The sequence below is a fragment of the Leuciscus leuciscus genome, assembly GCF_965113295.1.
Source record: "Leuciscus leuciscus genome assembly, chromosome: 18".
Lineage (NCBI taxonomy): Eukaryota > Metazoa > Chordata > Actinopteri > Cypriniformes > Leuciscidae > Leuciscus > Leuciscus leuciscus.
In genome coordinates this window covers 18692763-18707182 of record NC_138742.1, presented here as the reverse complement: position 1 = coordinate 18707182, position 14420 = coordinate 18692763, and the positions used below count along the sequence as shown (strand labels likewise).

At 38.6% G+C, this 14420-nt stretch overlaps 3 protein-coding genes across 8 annotated transcripts in view; all 3 read right to left on the bottom strand.

The window, feature by feature from the left end:
* Positions 1-976: 976 nt before the first annotated feature.
* Positions 977-3415, bottom strand: lrrc23 (leucine rich repeat containing 23). 3 transcript variants are annotated; one of them, XM_082145422.1, is made up of 8 exons: positions 3102-3415; positions 2733-2851; positions 2481-2590; positions 2120-2382; positions 1778-1908; positions 1552-1688; positions 1223-1421; positions 977-1098 (listed from the first exon to the last, which is right to left on the bottom strand). In XM_082145422.1, the coding sequence occupies exons 2-8, from the start codon at positions 2820-2822 to the stop codon at positions 1057-1059; spliced, it is 972 nt and encodes a 323-aa protein (XP_082001548.1). In that variant the 5' UTR covers positions 2823-2851; positions 3102-3415; the 3' UTR covers positions 977-1056. The 3 variants fall into 3 exon arrangements, with proteins under 3 accessions (XP_082001548.1, XP_082001549.1, XP_082001550.1); XM_082145423.1 differs by having other exon boundaries at positions 2733-2842; XM_082145424.1 differs by lacking the exon at positions 3102-3415 and having other exon boundaries at positions 2481-2586; positions 2733-3094.
* Positions 3416-3548: 133 nt separating this feature from the next.
* LOC309480793 (uncharacterized protein) lies at positions 3549-7281 on the bottom strand. The gene is made up of 5 exons (XM_082145421.1): positions 6511-7281; positions 5821-6215; positions 5585-5745; positions 5373-5505; positions 3549-5300 (listed from the first exon to the last, which is right to left on the bottom strand). The coding sequence occupies exons 1-5, from the start codon at positions 6719-6721 to the stop codon at positions 5130-5132; spliced, it is 1071 nt and encodes a 356-aa protein (XP_082001547.1). The 5' UTR covers positions 6722-7281; the 3' UTR covers positions 3549-5129.
* A 135-nt stretch (positions 7282-7416) lies between these two features.
* usp19 (ubiquitin specific peptidase 19) overlaps positions 7417-14420 on the bottom strand; it is a 36408-nt gene continuing 29404 nt past the window's right edge. For 2 of the 4 annotated variants that reach the window (XM_082145411.1, XM_082145412.1), the window contains exons 24-26: positions 13893-14059; positions 13636-13811; positions 8657-11188 (exon numbers count right to left, since the gene is read on the bottom strand). In XM_082145411.1, the coding sequence (XP_082001537.1) occupies positions 10907-11188; positions 13636-13811; positions 13893-14059 (625 nt within the window). In that variant the 3' untranslated portion in view covers positions 8657-10906. Of the gene's footprint in view, positions 8551-8656; positions 11218-13635; positions 13812-13892; positions 14060-14420 lie in introns of those variants that run through there. The other 2 variants (XM_082145413.1, XM_082145414.1) reach the window with 2 other exon arrangements.

Below are 14420 nucleotides of genomic sequence, written 5' to 3'. Positions count from 1 at the left end.
AGACAAACAGAGCTCTGTGTTAGGTCAGAGCCAGGTTAAATCTCACATAAAATTAGGGATGAGAGAATTGACTTCTTTTTTTTTTTATATTGAAGTAAAAACTTTATTTGCACACACTGTTATAATGATTAAATGTTGCGCTTGTTGTAAAATCACTGAAGGAGTAACGTTAGCTGATCTAGTCAATGATTCGTCGAGTCATGATGACAGAATTGAAGAAAGGAGTTTAACCCTATAAAGCCTGGTGTGTCATATTAGATAAAGCAAGGGCCTTTATATATGTGTGTGTGTGTGTGTGTGTGTACACACACATATACATTACTTATACTATGGTTACCACACCTCAAAACATTGTTCAGATGATGTATTTCAAAACGTTTGTCAGATTTTTTACTTTAAACGCTACTATGTGTGGGACTAATTTCTTATGCCTCTCACGCATATTATACTATACGTAGACCATAAAAACCTAATGTATCGAGTATTATACAAAACATGACACATTGCAGTTTTTTTTGTCTTAAAGTTCAATAAACTGTCCATTAAAAAAAATTGTTTCTGACTATTTCCAATGTCTGTCTTACAGGGTTAAAAACAGGCTCTTCCCTTTTAATGTGGTTGGTTATAAACAAACGAGTTGAGGAAGTGGCAAAACTAAAACATGAATCCAGTCAGAGTAGCCTAATCTTTGTGGACTTCCAGAAACAGTAGAGCATGAGCTGATTAACTCTAGGGCATATGAAAGGGAAAGACTCCAGTTAAAAGAAGAGGAATTAAAATCTGCTGGCATTAATTGTCTGACATTACAGAATGTGCTTAAAGGTCATTCAGCTCTAATAATTTTTTTATTATTTTATTTAATGATAGGCATTAGATTAGAGTGTTATACCTTCTTATCATAATAGTGTATTGACAAGTGTTTTTTTACCAACAGATGCAGACATAAAGATCACATCAGAGACTATACTGCATGAAAGGAAACCATTTTTTTAATAGTAGACTTTATTGAAAATTAAAATTATATTTACAAGTACATTTCAATGTAGCACAGCCTATTCAGTTATCCTCTTGATCTTCAGCATATTCATCATCAAATTCCTAAAAAAAAGACAATGTTGCAATGTAAAGTTAAAATATTATCTGAGAAACCTTTATTGACACAACTAGGCTAAATAAAAAGTAGGTAATTAACAATAGCATTTGCCATTAACAGGTTCCGCACCTTCTCCTGGGCCGCAGACTTCTCTTCAGCTGTGATGGGATCCTTGTCCAGTCTCTCCAGCTGGGACAGATGTGAGATCACATACATCCTGTAATCGTCAGTCTTCGCTAAAGGGTTCTCCAAGAGCACAAGGGCCGTCAATGTTTGCCCAACACTCACTAGATTTCGCAAAGCCCTCATAGAAGATATAAGGTTCCCCCTTAAGGTGTGAACAAGAGGGTTATTAGACAGTGGTAATGAGACTGTCTATATTAGTGAAACACATTCGCTTCCTCAATTTCAGCCAGACTGAGAAAATGCCAAACCTGGTGTTATTGTATTTCTGTTACCTGACGTTAAGATACTGGAGACATTTCATGTTGGGGCTGAGTCCATCTAGTGTTTCTAACTGGTTATCTCTGAGGTGAAGAGTTTTGAGATGCTCAAGCTTCTCCAGACCCTCCAGTCGCTTTAGGTTGTTCTGAGCCTAAATAGTTGGGCGAAAGTGCCAGATGGTAGTTCTAATCAGCATCATGTATGTTTATCTACCATAAACATCAATATAAGCAATTGTACCAGATTTAAGTGGTGTAAATTGGGGAGGTAAATGCCATCTGTAGTTTCCAAACTATTTCCTCTGAGCTCGAGTGTCACCAGATTGGTTAGATTGTGATATTCCAGTCCCTGCATGGTCTGGATACCATTACCTAAAAATATAGAAATGAAATGTTAGTGTTTAGTGCTGCTTAATGTTGTATTGTTATTGTCTAGTGCAGATTACATTGAAGTTCATAATATGTATTGAATTACATACTGTAACATTTTGCCGAAATAAACCAGTGCGGTTGGTACCATAGTATAAAAAGAGCTCATTGCCACTGCAAAAGTACAATAACCTACTAAATGGACGTAACTAACCAGTGAGATTGAGAGTTTCCAGTGCTGGGCCTCCAATGCCCTTAACATCAAATAGGCGGTTGTTGGCAAAGCTGAGCCACTGTAGGTAAGTGAGCTGGCTAAACGGCTGACCCTCGAAACTCAGAAGCAGGTTACCGTCTCCCTTCACCCACAGCAGCTGGGTGAGGTCGGCCAATGGAGAGAAGTCTGACAAATGATTGCAGGAGAAGTCCAAGTAGCGCAGATGGATGAAGGAGCTGATCAATGCCAGGTCTGTTAGACCCCTGGTTTAGACAGGTACAGTGAGAAGCAACATTGTGAGATACAGTAAATATGCATGGCGGAATGATGGGATTAAGAAGAACGTCCCAGACAAGCTTACTTGCTTTTAAGGTCAAGTCTGACATAGGCATGAGACAGACCATTCCCTGTGCGACACAATAAGGACAGGCTTTTCGCCATCATGTCTTGGGTTAGTGGACACGACTCTAGCTGATAATAAAGTAAGAAAACATAAAAGAAAATCATAGACAATCTTGATGTCTTCTGATTTTATTAATATAGTATAACACATGTTAATATATTAAGATGAGATCAAATAAAATGCATAATAGTCTTGTTTAAGGTAAGTTACCTGATCCTCTTGTCCTGAAATCTCCTTTTTCTCTACCTCTTCATCTTCTTCCCCTGCTTTCAACACCTCATCTTCATCAGAGCTTGACATTTTTCTGCTGTCTTGGTTACCTTGATCAACTTTTCACGTGTTAAAATAAATGATTTTACATTTATCAATTCGTTCACAATCACATCATCAGCACGCTAACGTTAGCTAACTTTAGCTTGCTTGATAAGCACTAAACTAACAATATAACGTTAGGTTACTTCTCGCACCAAAAAGAAACAAATTACTCTTATACAGTTTTAAACATAAAAAACTACTTAATGAATCAAAAAATAATTGACTTCAATGTATAGATTTGAACAGGTTTTATTTGTCACTTACCTCGCGACGAATCGTGTTTATGGCCGTTACCATAGTAACACCATGCGTCCCAGAGCGCCTAAATATGCATATGAGTTTTCTTTTTATCTTGTATCTATTAAATGCTCAAATAAAATGTATATACTACAAATCTTGATTAAAACCTGAAAATAAGGTGACAATCCAGAAGATGTTTTTTCGGTGGCATACATCAGTACAAATTTTCGTCAGTTCGATTGAATCCAATCCGATTTCAGATTCTGAAAGTTCTTTTTATATTAATATAATTATTGTTTTGATGTCAAATCTTAAAAGAAAGCTGACAAATATGTCAGAAAAGCTAATGTTTACTAAATATTCAGTCTCCTGGCTGCACACATACACGTAAATAATACACGTTAGTTTAAAACGTGTGTAAACAAGTGATAAATACAGAGACAATCAACACAGTGCAAAGTGACCAGACAATGAAGTCAAAATAATTTATTTCTGTAGCAACTCTCCAAAAAAGTTATACAAAAAATAACTTTAAAATGGCCATCATTAATAATGCTTTAAACAACAATACACACTAAAAGCAGTAACTGTGCAATGGCAAACTTCAGTAGAATAACAATCTCCCATGACAGTGAGATAAAAATGATGGAATCATTAACTGTTGTTTGTATTATTTCATTTGATTAGAGACTTTTTAAATCAGAACCTTTACCTCAGAACTTTGATACTAGCGAGGATGCAGACACTTTAGTGTGAAATGTGATTTAAACAATGGCAATATAAGATTGTAACATGTAAAAGTGTGTAAAACTGCATATATGTAAACTAAAAGCTGCTCAATCCATGAACGTTAGAAATTGTCAAATTCTGCTTTGGTTAGTCTCAGCTTCAAACTGGTGTTATAACAAACCAAAAGGATTTAAAAGCTATAATAGGAGTGCAAAGACAATGAATTTTTCACAAAAAAGGTCTAAAAATTCAAGTGTTTTGATTAGTGCTGTCAAATCGATTAATATAATATACATGGGTATGAATTCTCCAAAGAGGCAAGGGAGGCAGGAGAAACTAATACATATTACAAAAATAAAACAGTGCAAATATTGCAAAATGTGACAGTTTATAAATTAGTCGTTTTTCTAAAGTAACACTGTCCAGCAGCGACACCCACAGGTGAAGTTACAGCAGGACGCCACGTCTCTCTTGCCTCCCCTGACCCCATTGCCTTTTAACAGACCCCCCAAAAGCATGCAGTGGGTTTAATGGGAGGTAATTGAGAATGAATAGTCACGTGAGAGGAGGCAATGCCTCCATTGCGCTATGATTGGTTCACGCGATAAATCCCGCCTCTTAATTTCGTGGGTGTTCCGTGTTCGCGAATCAGTCTGAATGAATGAAATGATGGTGTTACTAGGAAGACTAATTAAAAAGTAAGTATACAGCTCAGCCACATAGATCTCACTGCTTTATGTCATGCCAAAATCAAACTTGAAATGGTCTGAAAACATCACACTGTTTTTTTTTAAGTGAGTAATCAGCTTGCTGAAATTAAAGATACATCTCCGTGTCTGTGAGTGACCAGTGATTACTGAGTTTGATGACTGATTAAAAAGAAATATTATATATATAATCACATATATTTACAAACTTATGTTAGAAGCAATTCATCGATTTGACAGCACTAGTTTTGATATGATTAACTTATTTTGTTAACTGCATCAAAATATAAATCTGATGTTCACAAACCCTGAGAATACTGTTGGAAGAACCATTTTAATGAGCATATAACACAATAGATCTATGGAGCAGCTGCCAATGTGTTTATGATTATTAGATCTTCAGAGTGCTAATCGGACCCATGACAGTAATTTAATATATATAAATATGGATCTATTGATTGCAACATTCTTCATTCGGGTAAATAAAGGGTATTGATCTGTGGTTGTAGCAGAGGACATGGTTTTTCCACATATACGCACATACCACAGGATTGTGTTTATGCATAATTTGTCTGTTTTATATTATGTTTCCCTGCATGACTTGAGATTCATCGAACTACCCCGTTTGGATGTTCCCCTCATAGTTCTCTATGCAGATCTGGATGCGTCGGGTGAAATATCCAGTCTCAGAAATGGCCTTCAGAAGGTCGTTCTGTACCAGACACAGATCATACAGCTCTGATGTGGAGGCTGTTCGAGTCTGCAAGCCCTCGGGGTCCAAGAACACCTGAGTGTACAGTGGAATGGGTGAGAAACATGGGACGCTCATTCTGGAGAAGAGAAAATGAACATCACACACCTTAGGATGAACAATTGTGTCCTTGTCGTTTTGCCGAATGTTGTCATCAATGAAGATATGCTGAACTTTGGCATCAAAAGGGTCAATCCAGAGTGGTTTTCCTCCTAAAATGGAGTATGTGTTCCGTGCCCACCTATTTGGGAAGAACAAAGGCTTGATACTGATAAACAACACAATTAAAACATTTTTTTGATCCATAACAGGCTCCTAACCAGTCAAAGTTGTCTTGGAAGCCACCCAGACCCTCAGCAGAGCTCAGATACTGGTACACACACCGCTCTCCATCCCGTGTGGACACGTGTTCTTCTCCACGAGTCAGCGTTGCACCCTTCCCGCTGCACCTGATGCGTCCGGCGGTCACATTCACCTTCAGCTGTGAGGGAAGACAGCCCTAATAAGGCTTGCTTCATCTAGGATAACACAAATCCTAGTTCTGCATGTTAAATACCTTTAGAGCCGGGAGTTCGGGAAAGAGCGGATGTGAGCCGTGTTCGACTGCGTGCTGGATGGCAGTCAGAACACGGGGCAGATCTGAGCCAAACGTACGGAACAGGACGGAGAACTCCACACCCTGTGAAGCCAAGTCCTGCAGCATCTGGAAGAAGGAAGGTAGGATCCAGTGATACAGCTTCCCATCTTCTCCCTTAACAGATAGCTCCTTATCCGCAGGTAAGTCAGACGGCCATCGGAGCAGCTCTAGATGTTCTTCCAGGACCTTCCGGAACTGTCGGCCTGGACCTACGGTGGTGAAGCTTGCTACTCGCCCAAACTGGGAGTAGTATGTAACAGCACCCTCACAAGGCTGGAGGAGAGATGGCGCTTCTGACAACCACTCCCATTTACCTGCAAGCAGTGAGAAGAACCACGTGATGTGATGCTGAGCAAGTATGCAAGGCAACCACTTCACAGACAGAGCTTAGATTAAGCTAAACTTAGACCTTTGTTCGATTAGGACATTTAAGTAGCTTTTATAAACGTGCCTTAGAAAAAACACATTACTGATTTGCTTCTTGACAAAACAATGGCACTGAAATATTTTAAGAGATGTCAGTGCAAGTTGATTTCAGCTCAAACATGCATTTTAGTCTGGAACTAGGCTTAAACCGTTTCTGTGAAGCCCTAAAATAAGTTGTCTTACCTTTAGTCATTCGCCCCCAGGTCACCGTGGACAGGAAGTATTCAAGAGCACCTACAGTTCCTTGTCTTGTGACTGCGTCAGATACAAGGATTGTGTTGTTGAGATCAAAGTGAAGGACGATTCTTCTGGAAGGTCTCCTCGGGTCTTTATCTTCTGCCCCGTCAGAGTTTTGGTCGATACTTGTTTTAGGGATCCTCTCCGCGTTATACATATTGCTAAAATCTTTATATGAAGGTATAAAACTACAAATATAGACTAATCGAAGATACTTAAACGTAGACTGGGATAATTATCTCCGGCGACGAGTGACTGATGAATCCCTCCAGATTCCATGCGAGTGACTCCTGATGACACTCATCTCAATCAATGTAAAATAGCTTGACACGTGAGGATCTCATTCTCTATCCGTCGCGACTCGCGCAGTAAGTTAAAGGATACATTCGTTGGCTTCATTCGTTTAAGAAAGAACGTTTGAATAAAAACCGCTGACGACGCTGAGCTCTCCAAACCGGCTTTTGCGATGCCAGCATGACTTCCTTGTCAGTGTCAAATACCGCGAGAAAGAGCGGTGTTACCGCGCTTCACAGAAAGTTGTGAGAGCGCCACCTACTCCTGCCGCCGGCAATGTGAATAATAATATTTATTTCATAATGTGACTCCTCCCCCCACCTTTTCAATTTTCATAAACAAGAAAAAGGAGACACACTGCATATGTATTTCCACAGCCATCTTTGCTCATATTTACCAAGAGGGCCAATAATTCTGACCACAATTTTGGAGTGAAGTACGAATTATTTTTTCATGGGATTTTCATGAGGTTCACCTGCTAATTACAATATTTTACTTCAAACTTACATGCAAAACTGAAATTTGACAAATTAATATGCACAATACAGCTGTTACATCTAAGGTTGTTACGCAAAAAAGGCTTTTATTTATATTAACCATTTGTTTTATTCACAGCAGCATTCTTACGATCAAACCCACAGTCCCCGCTTGCAATGCAGTCCAATACGAAAACAAGGAATGGGGAAACAAGACAGTCCACTCAAAAAAAAAAAAAAAAAAAAAGAGATGGTATATGATACACCGTACTACTAGGGCTATTGTAGGTCAACATGCATCTCAGCCAATCAAGCTTTTGCATTTCCACAGGATCTTACATGGCGTGAAACAAAAGAACATTTTCAACCACTGGATTGTCTGAGGAAAGAAAGAACAGGACATCAAGTGTGGAAATGGCCAGAGTGTGAGAGAAAAAAACAACAACCCTCCAAACAATCTGCCTTGTCCTGGTCCACACTTAAAACTTCACCTACAACACCTGCAATAGCACAACACTTCCAGACTCTTTACAGAGAAACAGATCAGTCCAGGCAACACTTCAGTGAGGAAAACAAAAACTCATCTGTGCATCCAAACAAACCATGTTGATCTCACTCATTGATGGGTTTTCAAAGTAACACCTCATGTAAATACAAGCAAGATAAACATTGTATTAGAAACCTATCATGGGATATTGTGAAAGGCATAATTTCTAGGTGTTAAAAATGTTTACATGTACATAAAAAAAAAGAAAAAGAACGTACAGATCTGTGCGATTCCTCTTATGACTGTATTTAAATGTGTGCACCTTCCAAAATTCCATGTGAATGTGTTTGAGGATTAGTCTTTATTTTAAGCATCAGCTTATTGTATATCATCTGAACATTCAGGACATTTAACTGGACGTTTCCAATCAAGTGTGTGTTGGAAATGTACACCCAGCATTTTTTTTCCTCCACATTGCTAATGTAAATAAAAGAAATTGAGCACCTTTGCCATGCTAGATCCACTTGTGAGCATTAAAGTCTATTTATTTATTTTTGAGGTGGCAAATCTCCCTGACTGGGTCAAGTTTCAATCCACCTCTTCCATGCTGCTGTAGGACGGGGCGGCACATTCTCCAGAGTGTGCATACATCTCAGAGGTCACTTCCGTGCTCAACTGAGGGGGTCCGTCTGGGTCCAGGTCTGTCCCAAACAGTGTCTGGCTAGAAGCCTGTAAAATAAACCACCGTTATAGAGAGAAACTTTAGGCATTGTCTGAACGGAGTACATGAACGCCAACCTCTAATTCAAAAAGATCAGTGATTTCAAAATGGGTAATTTTGAATTATTTATTGGTGGTGAAGAGCATAGTACAGGCACTATAACAATTGAGCAGCATTTAGAGTGGTCTCAATTATTGCTGGGATATTTTCTGCAGCATCATAAATAACACGAACATTTTGTCATTTTAAGATTATATTTAAATCACTTACCCAAACATTCAATTACTGCTTAAATATGATTACATACATAAATTATGTATAACGCAGTCCTGTGCGATTTATCAAAGATTTATCCTTAAATTAGAACCAGTAACATTTCAAACAGGAACACCCATGATGACAACGACCCGTGACCTTTAATGAGGTAAGATAATATCTGATGGTATTGTTTTGGGTCATGGTGTCCAGAGCTGAGGCATTCACAGAAGCCAAATGTCTTTAGGCTTTGTAGTGTGGATGGCTACATGAACGATGATAGCCCACCAGCATCCCTGAGACTGTTGAAACTGCCACATTACCCACTAACTGCGTACCATTCATCTTACAATATCTGGATCCCATCTCAATTTCACAACATGTGCAACTAGGCTTTGAATCAATGGATCAAAGTACAGAAAAACTCACTGGTTTCCCTAGTTGTGTACAGAAGTACAGTACTGAGTTGACCTGCCTTGCTGACTCAGAAAACGCCAATCAGTCAACCGATTTTTAAATAAAACATCCTAACGTCTTGCCAGACTACTGACAAACTTTGGCAAAAAAAACAAAAAACTAAGACAAGAAATTCATTTAGTGGTTAAAATGAGTAAATCATATTAATAAAATAATTAAATTTTTTTTTTTTTTTTTTATGTAACAAAAGTGAACGACACCATAAAATGAAGTAGCAAGATTTACCCCAAAATACAAAGAATATGACTCCTCCAACCTAAAGTCAACATGAAATAGTAGCACACACAGCTCATTTTACTTCTAGATGACATAATAAACAAGAAAAGGAAACAAATGCAAGACAGGATCTGATTTCATCCGCTGGAAATGATTGGTTTGTGAGCGTTACACACAGAATGGGGTCAGAATTAATGAGTTTGCTAAAACAATGTCTAAACTGTTATCTAGCCATTGGCCAACATTATTTATATCAGCTGAAACAAAAAACGAACAAAAATAAAATACAATTTTATATATATATATATAAAAAATTGTGAAAACAAATTAAACAATCTTTTTTTTAAAGACAAAAAAACCCAAAAAACTTTTCCTGGAGAATAGTATGCACTGATCTTTAAATAGAGTGAGTGAGTGAAGTGATGCAAAGGCCAAGTATGGTAACCCATACTTGGAATTTGTCCTCCGCATTGAACACATCCAAGTTAGTGCAAACACATTAGGAGCAGTGAGTAGTGAACACACACACACACACACACTGCAAACCATGGACACACACACCCAGAGCAGTGGGCAGCCATTTGCATTCGATTAGAGGTTAGGTGCCTTGATCAGTCATGTTGGTATTGAGAATCAAACCCACAACCTTCAGATCCGACTCTCTACCCATTAGGCCACAACTGTAACTAGAGTAAATTATTTTTGAATTCATGTTGACTTTAAAATCACAGAGTGTAAAATGCCACCATTATGCTGTTTATAAAGGCAATTGAGTAATTGAAAACATATCTGATACACAATTCTGAACTGTGCCTTCAAAAAAAGAAAATTCTTTCATCATATATTCACCCCCATGTTGTTCCAAACATGTTTGAACACAGATATTTGGAAGAATGTCCGTTTCAGTTCTCACTGACTTCCACTGTATGGACAAAAAAAAATACAAATGGAAGTCAAAGGGAACCAAAACATTCTTAAAAAATATCTTCTTTTGAGATCTGAAGAAAAAAAGAAAGTCATTCAGGTTTGTAATGACATGAGGGTAAAAAAAAAAAAGACGACATTTTTAATTTTTGGATTATCCCTTTAATATTTGCAATCTAAGTTTTGCTTTATTGGTTAGTCATACAGCTAAAATAAAATCTCAAGTCTGGCTAAAAAGGATGCAGTAAATTAAGATCTTTTAACTGCTATTAGTATTTTCCTGAGTATTTTTTTTAAAAACATTCTGTACGATGCTGTAAAACAACTGAAATGGGACAAAAACAATCCTGACTGGCATGGCTATATCAGGCTGTGTGACTCCCAAGCTAAATAACATTAAAGTTGCCATCAAAAAGAGTCATGACTTACAGTACAATCAGTTTAAAGTGCAAATCTTTGTACTGAGGGTCTGCAGCTGCAGTGAGTAGTAAATCAAGCCCAGTTGGACCAGTATAACAAAGGATAAATGAGGTTGAACAGCAATGCTAGGACTGCAGCCACAGTGCCAAGGATGAAATATTTCAGGCGTTCGGCGTCACAGAAATCTGAGATGCCATCTCGTCTGCGGTGAGAATGACCTCTCCTGCCCTCTTCTTCTTCCTCCAGCCTTGTCCTGGCTCTTCTTCCACGTAGACCGGGGCGAAACAGGCTCAGAAAAGAGGCCTCTCGCTGCCCCTCCTCATCCTCCTCCAGTTCCTGCCATATCAGAGACGCCTGCGATTGGCGGAAACCTGTGTCAGCTTCTGGGAAAGGGCCTTGCCTCATCATTACACCGTAGAACACCAAATACACTTTCAGAGAGCTCACTGCTCCAGTTTCATATGTCGCTCACACACTCAGGTGGATGAATAAGCAGATTAGCATGCAAGAGTAGATTCCAGAAGTAGAATTTTTAAGTCACAGCTCTTTTAATCAAGGTACACTCCCTGTAACTGATGCATCTACTAAATTAAAGGCAAAATGTTTCCCAAGATGCACCCAAAAACAATCAGTTCAAACTTTAAGGATGGACTAACTTGGATCATATGTGCCTCATTATCAATCGTATAATGAGCCTGATGTTACCAAATTTACCTCAAACTTTTGCGACGGTCAGTCATGCGTTCAACTGAGCAGAGAGGAAGATGTGAAGAAACTTCTTGTTAAGGTGTGGTCAAATTTAGTGTTGCGCTGCGAAATTTCACAGGTGAAATTCAGTCATTTCAACAGGAATCTGTGCGTTTGGGAGTTTAGCATGAGGCTGAAGAAGTTCCCCAGGCAAATTTGCTGTGCTGACCAACAGAAAGCTGCTTGGTTGAAAGTGACTTGTGTGAGCGGTGCTTCATACATCACTGCACTATTGTCATTGGACCTTTTTAGCCAATGAAATTTTGCTGAAATATCACTAATGTGACCGAACGTTTACACATTGCTGAAACCTGGGTTTAAATTTCATTGCTGAATATTTTTACTTTTTGAAATGCTCAAAAATTATGAACAAATAGAAAACATCAGAAAGAAGTCATGAGATCCAAACACAATCCATCAAAATCCACTCATTTGATTGATCTATGATGGCGCTTTTCCACTGCATGGCACGGCACTGCACGGTTTGTTTTTCCACTGTAGTTTGGTACCGCTTCAAAGTGGGTGGGATTATAGACTGATCGTTATAGTTGTGCCACCTCTACTGTAGTGACATCATCGCAAACGCACAACACAGGATCAATGGAGCTCTTGATTCTTGGCATGTGGATGTTATTCACTGCAAGACGAAGTTTGTTTGTTCGGGTTTGGTGTCTCATGTCGCAATTCCAATGATGCTGGTAGTGACGATTCTCTCTGACCAATCAGTGATCTGCAGTGTTTACACGTCACATTTTAGTATCAGTACGGCTCGCTTGGAACCTCTACTGAGGTGGTACTAAAAAAAAGTACCAGGTACTAGGTAGTACAGTGGAAAACACCACAAACGTGAGCCGTACCGAGCCGTACCATGCAGTGGAAAAGTGCCATTAGTCGCGATTCTGAAGATATCACAAGGTGATTGTACTCCAGAACATCTGAGAGAAAATAATCGATCATGAAACTGCTAATTACATTATAATCATCAGGGACCATATTCACAAACCATCTTAAGGCTAAAAGTAGCTCCTAACTTGCAAATTTAGGAGAAACTCTTAAAAATAATGGGCATCAGTCCTAATTTTAAGACTCCTACATTTTTGCTCTAATAGTATTTCACAAAGCATTTTAGCGAAAAAACTAGCTCCTAAATCTGTGAAATGTTAGGAGTAGTCAAGAGGACTCCTAAATCACCAAGACAAAAATCACAAACAATCCTAATGTCTGTTGCTGGCAATTTGCCAAAGCCACTGTACATAATTGAGGGAATAGTGATAGAACCTTGGGTGCTGAACCTTTTTTCATAAATGAAATACATAATTTGATTTATAGATTTTAAATATACGATAAAATGCCAAAAATAAATCTTTAATACATAAATATGGTCCGATTACCTGTGGCAGCTGTTTTCACAAGTTCACACTTACAAATCGAATGGATTAAAAAAATATAATAAGCGTATTTGGCGTGCTTTCCAAGGGGATAGAGGGCTCCGAGCTCGGAATTCAGCCCAAACCCAGAGTTCTCCCCCGTATCCCCAGGCGAGAGTGAGGAACCCATTCACTCCCATTATAAAGCTTGGAAAAGCAAGGACATTTTTTTTTATATAACTCTGTATTCGTCTGAAAGAAGAATTTGTCATCTACACCTATCCTAGGCTTCAGGGTGAGTAAATCATGGGCTAATTTTCATATTTGGGTGAACTATCCCTTTAAGACTTCTCTCTATTCCCTAGTAAAAGTTGGTCAGCAGCTTTGTGAATAGGTTTTAAGAGAAAACTCTTAACTAAATACTTTATGAACTTTTCCATTTAGGAGAACTCTTAGTGGTAAGATAAAATGTTTTGTGAATACGGCCCCCTGATGCTTTCTGGGCATTTTTGAGAGACACCTCATTAAAAAATGAATAATGGAGAAATAGCCTTTTTTTTATGTTGAGTATCCACAAGGAACATTACCCAAACTCTTGCAACTTTAATGAACAAGGATATAGCCGCTCTACTAAGATTAAATGTTTTTCCATTGGGCTGCGGTGACATGAGAAGGTGCTGAGCTCACCTGACTGGCAGCACCACCAGTTGCAGCAGAGGATTCGGCTCCAAGGGGCCCCAGCAAGTGAGACGGCCTCTCCACTGGAGAGTTCCTGCGGCGGTAGAACAGCACATAGGCGTAACGTGTCACCACCTGACTCTCTTCCACCGTCGTCACTGTGCTGTCATCAAACAAACGCCAACCTGAAACAGTAAAATACATACAGTGAGTTTTTCGCATCATAGCTAGTGAAATGTTATTGAGCTAGAAGAGCTCACACGTACCAACGTCGCTGCGCTGGCTGTTCTTGTCACTGGGAAGACGAGCGTAGGCCGTGTAGTGTCCTCCGATCATTCCGCCATAATGGTTAATCACTGCGTAGAGATCATAGATAGGGGGCTGCTGGATGTCACCCTTATGACCAATACAGAACTTACTCAGGTCCAAGTTTCTGATGAGAACAGAAAAATATTGCTGAAACATCTATATATATAAACCAACTCATTTAAAAAAAAAAAACTATAATAGTATCTCAATCACACTAAAATAACACTTGTTTGGGGTCAGTAAGATAAAAAAAAAAACGAAATTAACACTTGTTCAGCAAGGACACATCAAATTGGTTTAAAAGTGACAGTAAAGGCATTTATAATGGTACAAAATATTTATATTTTAAATAAATGTAGGTCTTTTAAATGTTCTATTCATTAAAGAATCTTGAAAAATACCTATGTTTTCAACATTGATAATAATAAGAAATGTTTATTGAGCAGCAGATCAGAATGAATCTGAATGATTTCTCGTGACACTGA